This window comes from Anguilla anguilla, chromosome 6 (genome assembly GCF_013347855.1).
Source record: "Anguilla anguilla isolate fAngAng1 chromosome 6, fAngAng1.pri, whole genome shotgun sequence".
In the NCBI taxonomy this organism is placed as follows: Eukaryota; Metazoa; Chordata; class Actinopteri; order Anguilliformes; family Anguillidae; genus Anguilla; species Anguilla anguilla.
The window spans coordinates 1,761,065-1,772,736 of NC_049206.1; the positions used below are offsets into that span (position 1 = coordinate 1,761,065).

Below are 11,672 nucleotides of genomic sequence, written 5' to 3' on the forward strand. Positions count from 1 at the left end.
CCCGCCCCGCCCCGCCCCGCCCCGCACCGGGTGTGAGGTTCTCCAGGTTGCCGATTTCGCCCGTCCAGGGCATTCAGGACGGTCCAGGGCGTGGGGGCCCCACAGCGAGGCGCTCCGGGCAGGGTCCAGGAGGCGAGGTCCACAAGCATAGCACGACTGGGACCCCTAAAAGGGGGACGGGGGGCCCGGGGGGTCCGATGGGGGGGGTGTGGGTCAGACCTCGGTGCTGAACGCGCGCGTGTTGGCGTAGCAGTCCGGAGGCGCGCGGGCGCTCAGTGGCGGCGTCCGCACGGCAGACATGGCGAGGGACAGCGCCCGATTCTCGTAGTGGGCGGGGCCGTAGGCCAGGCGCTCGCCCCCGTTCCGCACGTCCCCCGCCGCGCGGATGTAGAAGGGGTTCCCGTACGGGGAGCAGGTGGGGCAGTAGCTGTGAGGCGGGGCGGGGTTGGGGGGCAGGCACAGGGGCGTGACGGCCGCCCCATCCACCCCCGGGGCGCTGCAGGCGTTGCAGGCGAACTGGGCCTGGGGGTCCCCATAAGAGCAGGAGTCCTGTTCAGAAGCATTGTGCTTACAGCAATAATACTGCAGAGGGGGAGAGGGAGAGAGGGGGAGGGGGAGAGGGTACGGGAGGGGGGAAGGAAAGGAGAGAGTGGTGGGGAGAAAGAGGGATGGAGGGAGGAAGAAAGAGGGTAAAGGAGAAATCAGTTCAGATCCTACTTGTTGGTTTGTTTCACATACAGATGTGAAAAATGATTTATTGGTAGGATTGGCTTGCTGCTATTGGCTTGTTTTGTTGGATTGGCTTGTTGTGATTGGCTTGTTTGTAAGATCGAATTGCTGTGATTGGCCTGTTTTGTAGAATTGTCTTACTGTGATTGGCTTGTTTCTAGGATTGGCTTGCTGTGATTGGCCTGTTGTGGGGTTGGCTTGCTGTGATTGGCCTGTTGTGGGGTTGAGGAGTTCTCACCTGGAGCCGACAGTAGCAGAGGACTGCTATGATAAACAGGAGTATCACTGCAGCCAGAATTCCTCCGGTTATCACTACAGTTCCAGCTGTCATCCGACCAGCTCTCCATCAAACCCTGCAGGCACAGTCAGAGCACAGAGTCACAGCACAGAGACAGCACAAAGACACAGCACAGAGTTATAGCACAGAGTCAGAGCACAGACACAGCACCGGGTCACAGCACAGAGACAGAGCACAGTCACAGCACAGAGACACAGCACAGTCACAGCACAGAGACAGAGCACAAAGGCAGCAGAGAGTCACAGCACAGTCAGAGCACAGAGACACAGCACAGAGTCACAGCACAGTCAGAGCACAGAGTCAGAGCACAGACAAGGACACTTGAGTCGCAGAGACTCAGAACACCAGCATTAGGAGCGAGTCACAGCGTGAGCGTTGAGCTACAACGTGAACCGCAGTCACCGGCCATAGTCCAGCGCCGTGGCTCCCAAACCTTCCCCGCCTGGCAGCCATTTAACGGGCGAGCACAGCCTGGCAGCCATTTAACGGGCGAACACAGCCTGGCAGCCATTTAACGGGCAAACACAGCCTGGCAGCCATTTAACAGGCGAGCACAGCCTGGCAGCCATTTAACGGGCAAACACAGCCTGGCAGCCATTTAACGGGCGAGCACAGCCTGGCAGCCATTTAACGGGCGAGCACAGCCTGGCAGCCATTTAACAGGCGAACACAGCCTGGCAGCCATTTAACGGGCAAACAGCAATGAAATCAAAATCTTTTAATCACCACGTCAGAGCAACTGCGTGTGTCTAGGGCAGAGCAGGCAACAGGAGCAGAGGTTCATCTGACAGCTGTGAAAGCCAATTCATTTTCTTTCACGTTTCACCTTGCGACCCAACCCTAACCCTCCCTCAGCCCACCAGCTGGGTCCTGGTGTTTCACCTTGCGACCCAGCCCTGACCCTCCCTCAGCCCACCAGCTGGGTTCTGGCCCACGGTTTGGGAACCACTGTTCTGGAAAGTTCTCCGTTAGAGTTTATAAAAAAAGCGCTTGTGCTCACCCAGGTGTGCTTTAATACCTGCGAAGGGAAACCAGAAGAGCAGGTAAGGCTAAACTGCGGGAACAGGACAGGACAGGTGAAGCTTAGAGGCCGGCGGGGTCTGTCTGTTCCACAGCCACGCCGTCCTCTGACACAGGTGAGCACCAGTCTTACATGGTACCTCGGGTCAGTGACACCCAGACCTGGCTCAAATACATAGACCCAGACCTGGATCAAATACATATTTGTTTTGGATTCAAATACTTTTCTATGCTTTACTGATCTTGTCTGGTGTATTGGAACCAATGAAATACTCTCAAAAAGTACAATCCCCACCTTCTGGTCATATTGGCAGGCTCAGTTACACCAGGCAAGATCAACAGAGCACAGCAAAGTATTTGAATCCAAAACAAATACGTATTTGACCCAGGTCTGGTGACACCACTGTGCAATACCTGAGCACTAACCGGCAAAAACAGCTCAGTGCACAGGTAATGGACCTCATTCACAAAACTCCTCTTATATTATTCTTACTTCTGTTCTTAAAAATGTTCCAATGAAAAACCGATATGAGATTCTTGACACACGTGCAAACCTTTGTTTTTGTGCATATCCCAGGTGTATGAGACGATGGATGCTGGCTGTTTGTATTATTTCATGTACAATCCTGTTCATGTGATTATCATAAGGAAACAGCCATGAACAAATACAGAGGATAAAAAATAATGAATGCCAAAATGTTAGTGGAAACGTTCTTACACCCAGTTTATGATCAAATGTGATCGTGCACGTTTCCTGAATGAAGCCCATTGAGTCTGAAGTCAGTGATTTATCCAGCTGAAGCCAGTGATTTATCCAGCTGAAGACCACCCTGAGAAAAAAACTAGGTGATGTGACATCAGCGTACATGTATTAATGACTGTGGCCACCAGGTGGGGCTGTCATACTTACATCAGGAGAGATGGAAGCTCGGGGAGGAGGGGCAGGGGAGTGGTTGTGGGCGGGGCAGAGCTTGAGTGGCGGGTGGGGTGCCAGCAGGATTCTGATTACAGTTATTGTGTTGCCTACGGCAACAGGCTCCTCACAAAAATCCTCCCAGGGCTTTCTTCCCCCTGAAAAACAAATGTCTGACAAATGAAGCAGATTTCAACCGCAGCATCACATCAACCCAAGAGCCTTCACTTTCACACACCGCGGAAAAATCCGCTCTCGAGTTCACAGGGACGGCTGTGACAAGGCACTCTTTATTACACGCAGTGTGGAGACAAGTTCACAATACATCAGTACGGTGCGTTCTCTGAAACACGGCAGCAAGCTCTCTGATGTAAATATACTCTGCATTTACGTCAAAACTATATGTCTAGGACATTCTACGTGGATCCAGGCATGCACATGTTCCTCCAGCTGCTGCTCGTAATCAGCTCTGAAGCAAAACAACCCGACCCAACTGCGGAGGAGCAGACAGACACGCGCCCACGTGCGCGATCGCTTAAAAACGATCCCTTAAGCGTACGCAGTCTCCCGCGTGTGCAGACCGGTCCAGTCGGCCCGGGTGAGGAGCAGGGCGGAGTACGCAGCCCGCGCGCGGCTGGAGAGAGCAGAGCGCAGGAGCCCAGTCCACCACAGGAGGCGCTGTCCTGCGATGACTCCCTCCCTGGGCAGTGCTTCAGCCAATTACAAGCCACCTGCTCTCTCTCTCTCCCCCAATGACAGCCTGCGTGATCATGGCACTGAAGTGATGAGCCTAGATGGGAGGTTTTTTGTGGGTCGTATTTCTCTTTCAGACAGTGGAGCCCAGGGCTTTCGCAGGATAATCCACCTGGCAGGCTCACGTTTTAAAATAGGTTTTTTTCTGCCATCGCAATTCAGCCGTTATCCACCAGGTGTCACCGCAGAGTACAGCTGTCATGCTTCAATTAGCACATTCATTCCGCCAGACCCAGTGCCATCGGCAGTCCTCCCCAAAGCTGGCTGTTTAATGTGCTCCTGGTCACAGCTTTTCATGTCTTGGTACACACTGATCACACTCACCCCATAATCAGCTGTGTTTTCCCAAAGCCTTTTTTCTCAGTCTCACAACTGCTCAAGCCAAATTGCTCAAGCTTGATCTTCCTCGTGAACAGGGGCATCTGCAGTACTGGGGCAAAGGCCATTCTGCACAGCCATATATAATACTCACTCCTGTTACCAGCCAGAGCCTCCTGTAGTTAACCCGCTGAGGTGTGAGATCACAATCACGTGGTTAGAAAGTCCATAACTTGAATATTCTAATGCTGATGTTACAATGCTGATGATTGTTACATCAGCATCAGAGTGGAGTTCTAGATCCCTTGTAGCATTTCTGCTACATTCCATTCTCTTCCCAGTGGGGAGTTTTTTTATAGCCAACGTTTGAGGGTATTCTCCCCACAGGTAGCATTTGTTTTTTTGTTTTTAACCTCCTGTGCTTGCTATGTGGGGGTTCGGGCCTGGTGTTTGTTCTGTTTGCTCTTTTTGCTCTGTTTCTTGCCTTGCTGCTCTGTAAAGTGTCTTTGTGACAGTTCTCTGTAAAAAGAACGGTACAAATAAAAGTGAACTGAACTGAAGTTCTTCAACACTGACTAAGTATTATGAAAAACCCCAGATTCAAAGGGTTAAGAGGCAGTGAGGGTGAAAGGAAGTATCTGGATTAGCTGAGTATCTGGATTAGTCTACACAATCTGCGCTTCGATTCCAAACACTATACTTATAACTGTAAACGCGGAAACTCACACACAAAGCGATCTCCAACACAACATTATGGAATCGACAGTACAAAGTTCCACACATTTGTTATGTAACTGAACGCACTCAGAGGAACGTTTGCCCAAGGCGTGAGCCTGTACCCCGAAACAGTCTGAGTCTGAAATATCACATTTAAATATCACCACACGTGGGGGGGGGGAAGGGAGGGGCGGGGGGGGGGCAGCCAGAGAGTGGACGGACTCTTAAGAGGAGGAGCTACATTGGCAAGATCACAGTCCTCATGTGAACCTCTCCATCAGATGGCGCCTGTTCTTATTTGGGATTTAAGCCCTAAATTATACACAGCGATGAGCACACTTATGCTGTAATAAGATATTCCCCATCTTTCTCCATCGCTGTTCCTTCGTGTTTCTCTCTGCCTCTCTGCCTCTCTGTCTCTGTGTCTGTGCAGTGCTTTTCTGGGCTGAGCGTGCATGTGAGCGTGCACACGTGCACCACAGCTGCACCTGGCGACAGGGGAGCGTTCTTGCCTGTAAGAGACCTGATTCAGGCCGGAGTCACAGCTCTGAAATGTCCCAAAAATCACAAAGAATGAGCCAGTCTCACCTGGCAGCTTCAACAAATACATTTCTCTCTCTCTCTCTCTCTCTCCCATTCTCTCTTGCTCTCCATCTTTTTCTCTCTAGCTCTGTCTCTCTCTGTCTTTCAGTGTCCCTCTCACTCTCTCTCTCTCTCTCTCTGACCCTCTCTCTGAAATGCAAGGCTTCAAAAAGTTCCCCCTTTTTAAAAAGTGACAGTTGAAAGATTTAATTTAAACAGGCCAGAGGTCCTCCTCTCATTTGGTGCATTCGCACATAATCACCCGTCCCTAATGACTGAGCAACAGAGCTGCTCTTTAGCACAAAAATAAATCCACTTATTCATCAGGATCTTCTCTCATTAATATCATAACCCTTTTTGGGTCCTTACAGATGGTCTACAGGACCAGAGGGGAATTTTCCGACAGAAATTCAAGCTCGTGTCGTTTTGTTTGGACAGTAATTCTCAGAACGGGAGTTAGAGTAGTCTCTGCTCTTTCTCATCAGGCTCAGATTTCCAGGTCCTTTTCTCTACTTCAGTGAAGTGCATCATGGGATTGGAGAGGAAGCTCATTCGCCATCAATCGCACACAGGCATCTGTCAAATACAGATGCCAAGAGAGCGCTCACAGGTGCGATTAAGGTGAGAGTGTTAACAGGTGTGGCTAATTCCCTTAAGCAGTGTGTTTCCCTCTTCACCTGGGAAACGGAATGGGCAGGTTCACCTGGGAAACGGAATGGGCAGGTTCACCTGGGAAACGGAATGGGCAGGTTCACCTGGGAAACGGAATGGGCAGGTTCACCTGGGAAACGGAATGGGCAGGTTCACCTGGGAAACGGAACGGGCAGGTTTAACTGCCGTTTCCGCTGAAGGGGCGGGGCTCCGGTAGGTTTAACTGCCGTTTCCGCTGAAGGGGCGGGGCTCCGGCAGGTTTAACTGCCATTTTCGCTGAAGGGGCGGGGCTCCGGCAGGTTTAACTGCCATTTTCGCTGAAGGGGCGGGGCTCCGGTAGGTTTAACTGCCGTTTCCGCTGAAGGGGCGGGGCTCCGGTAGGTTTAACTGCCGTTTCCGCTGAAGGGGCGGGGCTCTGGGGTCTCGGTGTCTTATCGTCGCACTCGAGACTCCGGTGAGGCTGAAATTCTGAAGCCTCGGGCTTTTCAATTATTTAAATATCTTTCCTGCAACAATATTCTTCCATCACCGGGGCGGGTGATTTAGCCAGGTAGTCGAGCCTTCCCCCACCCCCAAACCCCATCTCCTTCAAAAAGCACTCAGCTACATAGAGCATGGAGATAACCCCCCCCCCCCCCGACTGTGAAAGATAGCAGTGCTGCATTAAAGGGGGGGGGGGGGGGGCAGCTATTTCCACTCTGAAATATTCTATAATGAATTGAATACACTAAAGGCTGCAGCCACAGGCAATCAGTGCAGCTGTCAAAATTCTGAGCTTTTTGAAGCTTCTTCCACACGGAAAATTCCACAGGGCTTTGAGTTCCTGTCCAGGGATTTGAGTTCCTGTCCAGGGATTTGAGTTCCTGTTCAGGGATTTGAGTTCCTGTCCAGGGACTTGAGTTCCTGTTCAGGATCTGAGTTCCTGTTCAGGCCCCCGTTGTGAAGGGCCACCTTGGTGTGAATTTAACTCGAAATTTAACGTGATAACTTGGAAAGCCTTGGGCGCCGACTCCCCATGAACAACTCCCCCTATCACAGATACCGCTGGAGGAGTACAAACAGATTTTGTTTTTAAATGCCAGAGCGAGAGAGAGACTCTAGATTCCAAGTTCCAATGATACACAAGAACTACGACATAAACTAATGAGCTTGTGTGTTCTCTACCAGACGGGCAGCTCTGTACACTCGACAACAGAAGGTCTTCTCTGTCCCATTAAAGTGAACAGCCCAGTTTTAACCATTTCATGAATATTCATGTTGAGACAGAACATTCCTTGCCACAGGTAACATCCATGGCCAAGGTGCAGCCTAAGAATTACACTGGTTGCTGTGGACGCTGTGTCCATGGCTAGACATCAGAATTTTAATTTATTATTATTATTTGATTGTTTTATGTTTTTAGAAACATCAATAAAAACATTTTTTTAAAGCTGATGAATCTCACCGGCTGAGATGTGGATGGACGTTCAGTGGAGCACCGGGGACTCTGTTGTCATGGCGAATGAATGAACGCAGAATGCCAGCGATGCTGCATGATTGACACACAAATGGAGACAATTTTTTAAAAAAAAGGTTTTGTCTCCAAATCGGTCAACCCAAGACCCAAAACAATAATTAATCTAGCGCTGAAATCTTGGCACCAGGACACACGACTGCATGCCATATCTCCTTCAAATGTACTAGGACAGTCAGTGCATCCCTGCAGCTTGGTTATGGACTAAACATTTCAGCAGATTTTAGTTCAGCGTCTAAAAAAGTCTCAGAACAAAACGAACTACCAAACTAGCGTTTCCACAGGCATTCCACTGCGTCTTCCCCAGAGCAGGGTTACACAGAATCCCACGAGCAGAGGCAGCCTACTGACACCCATACAAGGGACCGCAAGAGAACACAGTTTAAATACACACACACACACATACACACACACAACCACAGAAATAACACCCACTGAAACACACACAAACTTCATAAAGAACACGCACGCGCACACACACACAAACTCCAAAAAGCACATGTACACACACAAACACACTAACTCCATAAAGCACATGCACACACACACACACACAAACTCCATAAAGCACATGCACACACACACACACAGACACACAAACTCCATAAAGCACATGCACACACACACACACACACACACACACAAACAGATAGTACATCTACACACACACCTGACCTTCAGCAACCAGGTGATCCCCTGGCTGTGACGTCATACACGCGCTCGGCTTCAGTGCATTGGGTTCATATGACATCACAGGATCCCCCGCCCCCCGTTAGCTCCGCTAGGCAAACTACCGCAAGACAGGAAGACGCGCTGAACTTACAGTCCACCAGGTGTTTTCACTCTCCAATCGTGCGCGCGTTGCTCGCTCATCATGCCAGAAACCAGACTCAGCGAAGGCACCGCTCACAATACTGCTCCCAGGCATACGCATTCATACAACGTGTCCAATCAAATTTTTTCCACTTCTGCAGAGGAGACCGTTGGCATTCCACATCAAACCTCCAGGGACGTTAGACTGTGAATTATTCCCGAAGGCCTGTTTAGGCTGGGTCCTATGGGCTAGCAATAGCTATATGGTTAGAACATGTGCATGCGCACAAAGAGAGCGCGCTGGCAGTACTGTGTTGCATCAGGCCTATCTATATTCAGCGCCCGATTAAGTGTTTGAGCGAGTAGGTTAAACGCGCAACACGTCAGCATCTTCCTGAGGCTACCATCGCGCAAATGTTCAGTCTTTCACAGCAGCAAGGGCCGCGGGGTAAGAGAGTCCGACGTTAATTAAACCGACAACTTTAGTGTCAAAAAAAAGAAGAGAATAAAACCGCCACAGCAACAACGCGGAGCGAGACGCAACCATGCCAACCGCAAGCCCTCGCGCTCCAGCACTCATATGAGCAACAGAGACCCGTAACCCTCTCAGTCACCGTACACTATATGATTTCTACGCTTTGAACTCGCAGTTTTTTTAAAAAAATTTTTATTGCGGAATCCGCAATAGGTGCGATCCGAACCCCAAGAAGCAACCTTACCTTTCCGTTCAACGTCCCCGTTTAATGTAGACTGGAAATGCAGCGAGTGTATTCTCTGCAAAAATGCTGCCGGCTGGCTGCCTATAGTCTTTACGTTGCGCTACGTTGGTTTGCTTCGTTCGCAGAAAATCTCCCCAATGACCACAACACTAGACAGCAACCGCTATTCACTGAGTAGAATAGATGTTACGTTGTCATATCTTTTTCTGTCGCGGTGTCGTCTCCCCTTCCCTCTCTTACGTTCAGCCGCGTTGAAGACTGGAGGAATTCTGTTGCGTGTGTTAAGGCGCTAGTTAGAAGAAACACACACACTCACACACACACGGCTCCGCATTCAGTCATCCACCGGGCACAAGGCGCGCGCGTTGCCAATCCTTCCGGAGAAACGCAAGAGCCGCGCGGGAGGTCAGTGGGCAGAAACACACCGAGGAGGCGCGAAGTTAACGGTAATGCGCGAGGAAAGCTAATGTAAATCAAGCACGTCACGTTTTAGACTAGCAACGGAAAAAGGCACAGAGGTGTCCGTGACCCTTTAATGGAGTGAGGGGTATGTATCGGAATCAGTAATTCACGATAATCGTGTTCTATACAATAAACACGTGGAAGAAGAGCAAAACGGTCCCCTCGGTTTCCATGGAAAATGCAAGCCGTCATACATATTTTCAAAAGAGGAAACGTGACCGACAGTGTAGGCATCAAAGAAAAACAGATTCTCGGACAGCGGTTTTTAAGGGGGGGGGGGGGTTGCGGTTGATAATGGAAGCTGCTCTGTGTCACGGTTGGAAACCACGTCCACGTCGTTAACTTGTCAGGGTCGGTCGTGGGGTTGACAGAGTGCGGGAGTCCCGCCGCGCTGGTGAACTGAGCGGGGAGGCGTTCACCGAGTCTTTGGTAATTTGATTACGCAACAGCTCTCCCGAGGGGAGACGATGAAATTCAGCATCGGGTTTTTTGTTATGAAACGGACTATTCTGCTCAGAACTGGACCGAGAGCACGCATGCACGTACGTTTCACTGGTTAGCTACCCACAAGCCCCAGTTACTGCAGTGATGGTTTAATTTATACACAAATTAGCTACTCAACTCTTGTGTTCCTGTTCTTCGGTAAGATAATTGTGCTACGCTTCGTTTGCAGACGACGCGAGGGAGTTATCCATGGTTCTGAAATACATTATTGTAGAATAAACTCAAAGCATATGGATTTATTGCAAACAGAAGGCGGAGAATGGTTGATTTTGCTTAGAGAAACCAATTGTTTTTTTTTTAGACTGCACACACACACACACACATCAGAAAGGACGCTACAACCGATTCTGACACACGAGAAGCACAGCCCCGCACTAAGGATCAGACTCCAGAACGGACACACTGCATTTAGATATCGGTTAACTGGGCATCTGACGCCTTACGAGGGAAAGCGCTGGCTGTCCAAATTCTAGACATGATGCCGAACGCGCCATGGAATACAAAACTGTTCCATTTGATTTTAAATTTTGTACTCAGGATTCTATAAATAGCAGGTGGTGCCTCGAGAGGAATTTTAATCAGAAACGGTGTCTCGACGGAAATGGCCCTTTTTTATATAATACACTTGACCTATCAATGAAACAATGTGCGGGGGCCAATCGATTATATTGTGCCACATTTACACCAGGCTATAGGCTCCACTGAGAACATCAAACTACAGCTAAAACAAGCTCTGCTAGCTGTCAGCGAGTGACGCCAGGAGCGAGCTCATCTCTGATCAGCTGTGCTCATTCCCTTTGAATCCCATCCGTTATGACATCAAATCAAGCTGTCTCCGCGCTCTGTGCGTCCAACCACATCTTGCCGAATTCAAAATGCAAAAAACAAAATGTACACGTGGGCTGGGAGTTGGGGGGTTGGGGCAGATTATCAATAAATGACTTTTCTACTCACCTCACCCACCACCAATGTGTAGCACCCACCTGGGCGATGCATGGGAGCCATTTTGCAACAGAATGCTCACCACGCATTAGCTAAGGTGGAGAGAGAGAACATTTTTTTAGGCAATTAAATCAGAGGATGATTAGGTGGCAGGTTAAGAGAGCCAGGTTGGGAATTTAGCCAGGTCACTGGGGAACCCCCAAATCAGTGATGGGTGTCATGGGGTCTTTAATGACCACAGTGAGTCAGGACCTCGGTTTAACACCTCATCCGATAGACTGGCCTGTGGACTGAACCTGCTTCTTAGTGGCCTTGGTCTACCGACAGACTATCCTTCACAAGCGAATAAACTAACAAGAAAAAATAGGAAGGTCAAAACATAAACATAATATGACACAACAATAACAAAAAATAATAAAATAAATAATAAAAATAAAAATAACACAATTAAATATAATAAAACAGTATTTATTGGAGTCATAAAAATGGTAGTATTCAAATTAAATGCAATTTTCTTTTTCAGATTAGCTTCAAACTCAACTGGCCAGTGATTCAGCGCCCCCTAAGGGAGATATATTGAATGACAGTCGATTGAGCTAATTTTTCCAGTTTATGCGTAGGATCTGAACAGGTCAGAGAGACTCTTCTGGTCTGCCAAGACCTCCGGCAACAGATCTCTAATTAGACCGGAGTTAGATGAGTAAAAATGCACAAAAACATTTTATTTTTCTTTAAACA

At 49.2% G+C, this 11,672-nt stretch overlaps 1 protein-coding gene across 7 annotated transcripts; it reads right to left on the reverse strand.

The window, feature by feature from the left end:
* Positions 1-9,760, reverse strand: LOC118228942 (protein FAM163A-like). Of its 7 annotated transcripts, none has more exons than XM_035420542.1 (6): positions 9,027-9,759; positions 7,426-7,509; positions 2,958-3,118; positions 2,028-2,045; positions 968-1,082; positions 1-582 (listed from the first exon to the last, which is right to left on the reverse strand). In XM_035420542.1, the coding sequence occupies exons 5-6, from the start codon at positions 1,058-1,060 to the stop codon at positions 214-216; spliced, it is 462 nt and encodes a 153-aa protein (XP_035276433.1). In that variant the 5' UTR covers positions 1,061-1,082; positions 2,028-2,045; positions 2,958-3,118; positions 7,426-7,509; positions 9,027-9,759; the 3' UTR covers positions 1-213. The 7 variants fall into 7 exon arrangements, with proteins under 7 accessions (XP_035276433.1, XP_035276434.1, XP_035276435.1 ...); XM_035420543.1 differs by lacking the exon at positions 9,027-9,759 and adding an exon at positions 8,170-8,306; XM_035420544.1 differs by lacking the exon at positions 9,027-9,759 and adding an exon at positions 8,165-8,306.
* Between the last annotated feature and the right edge of the window lie 1,912 nt (positions 9,761-11,672).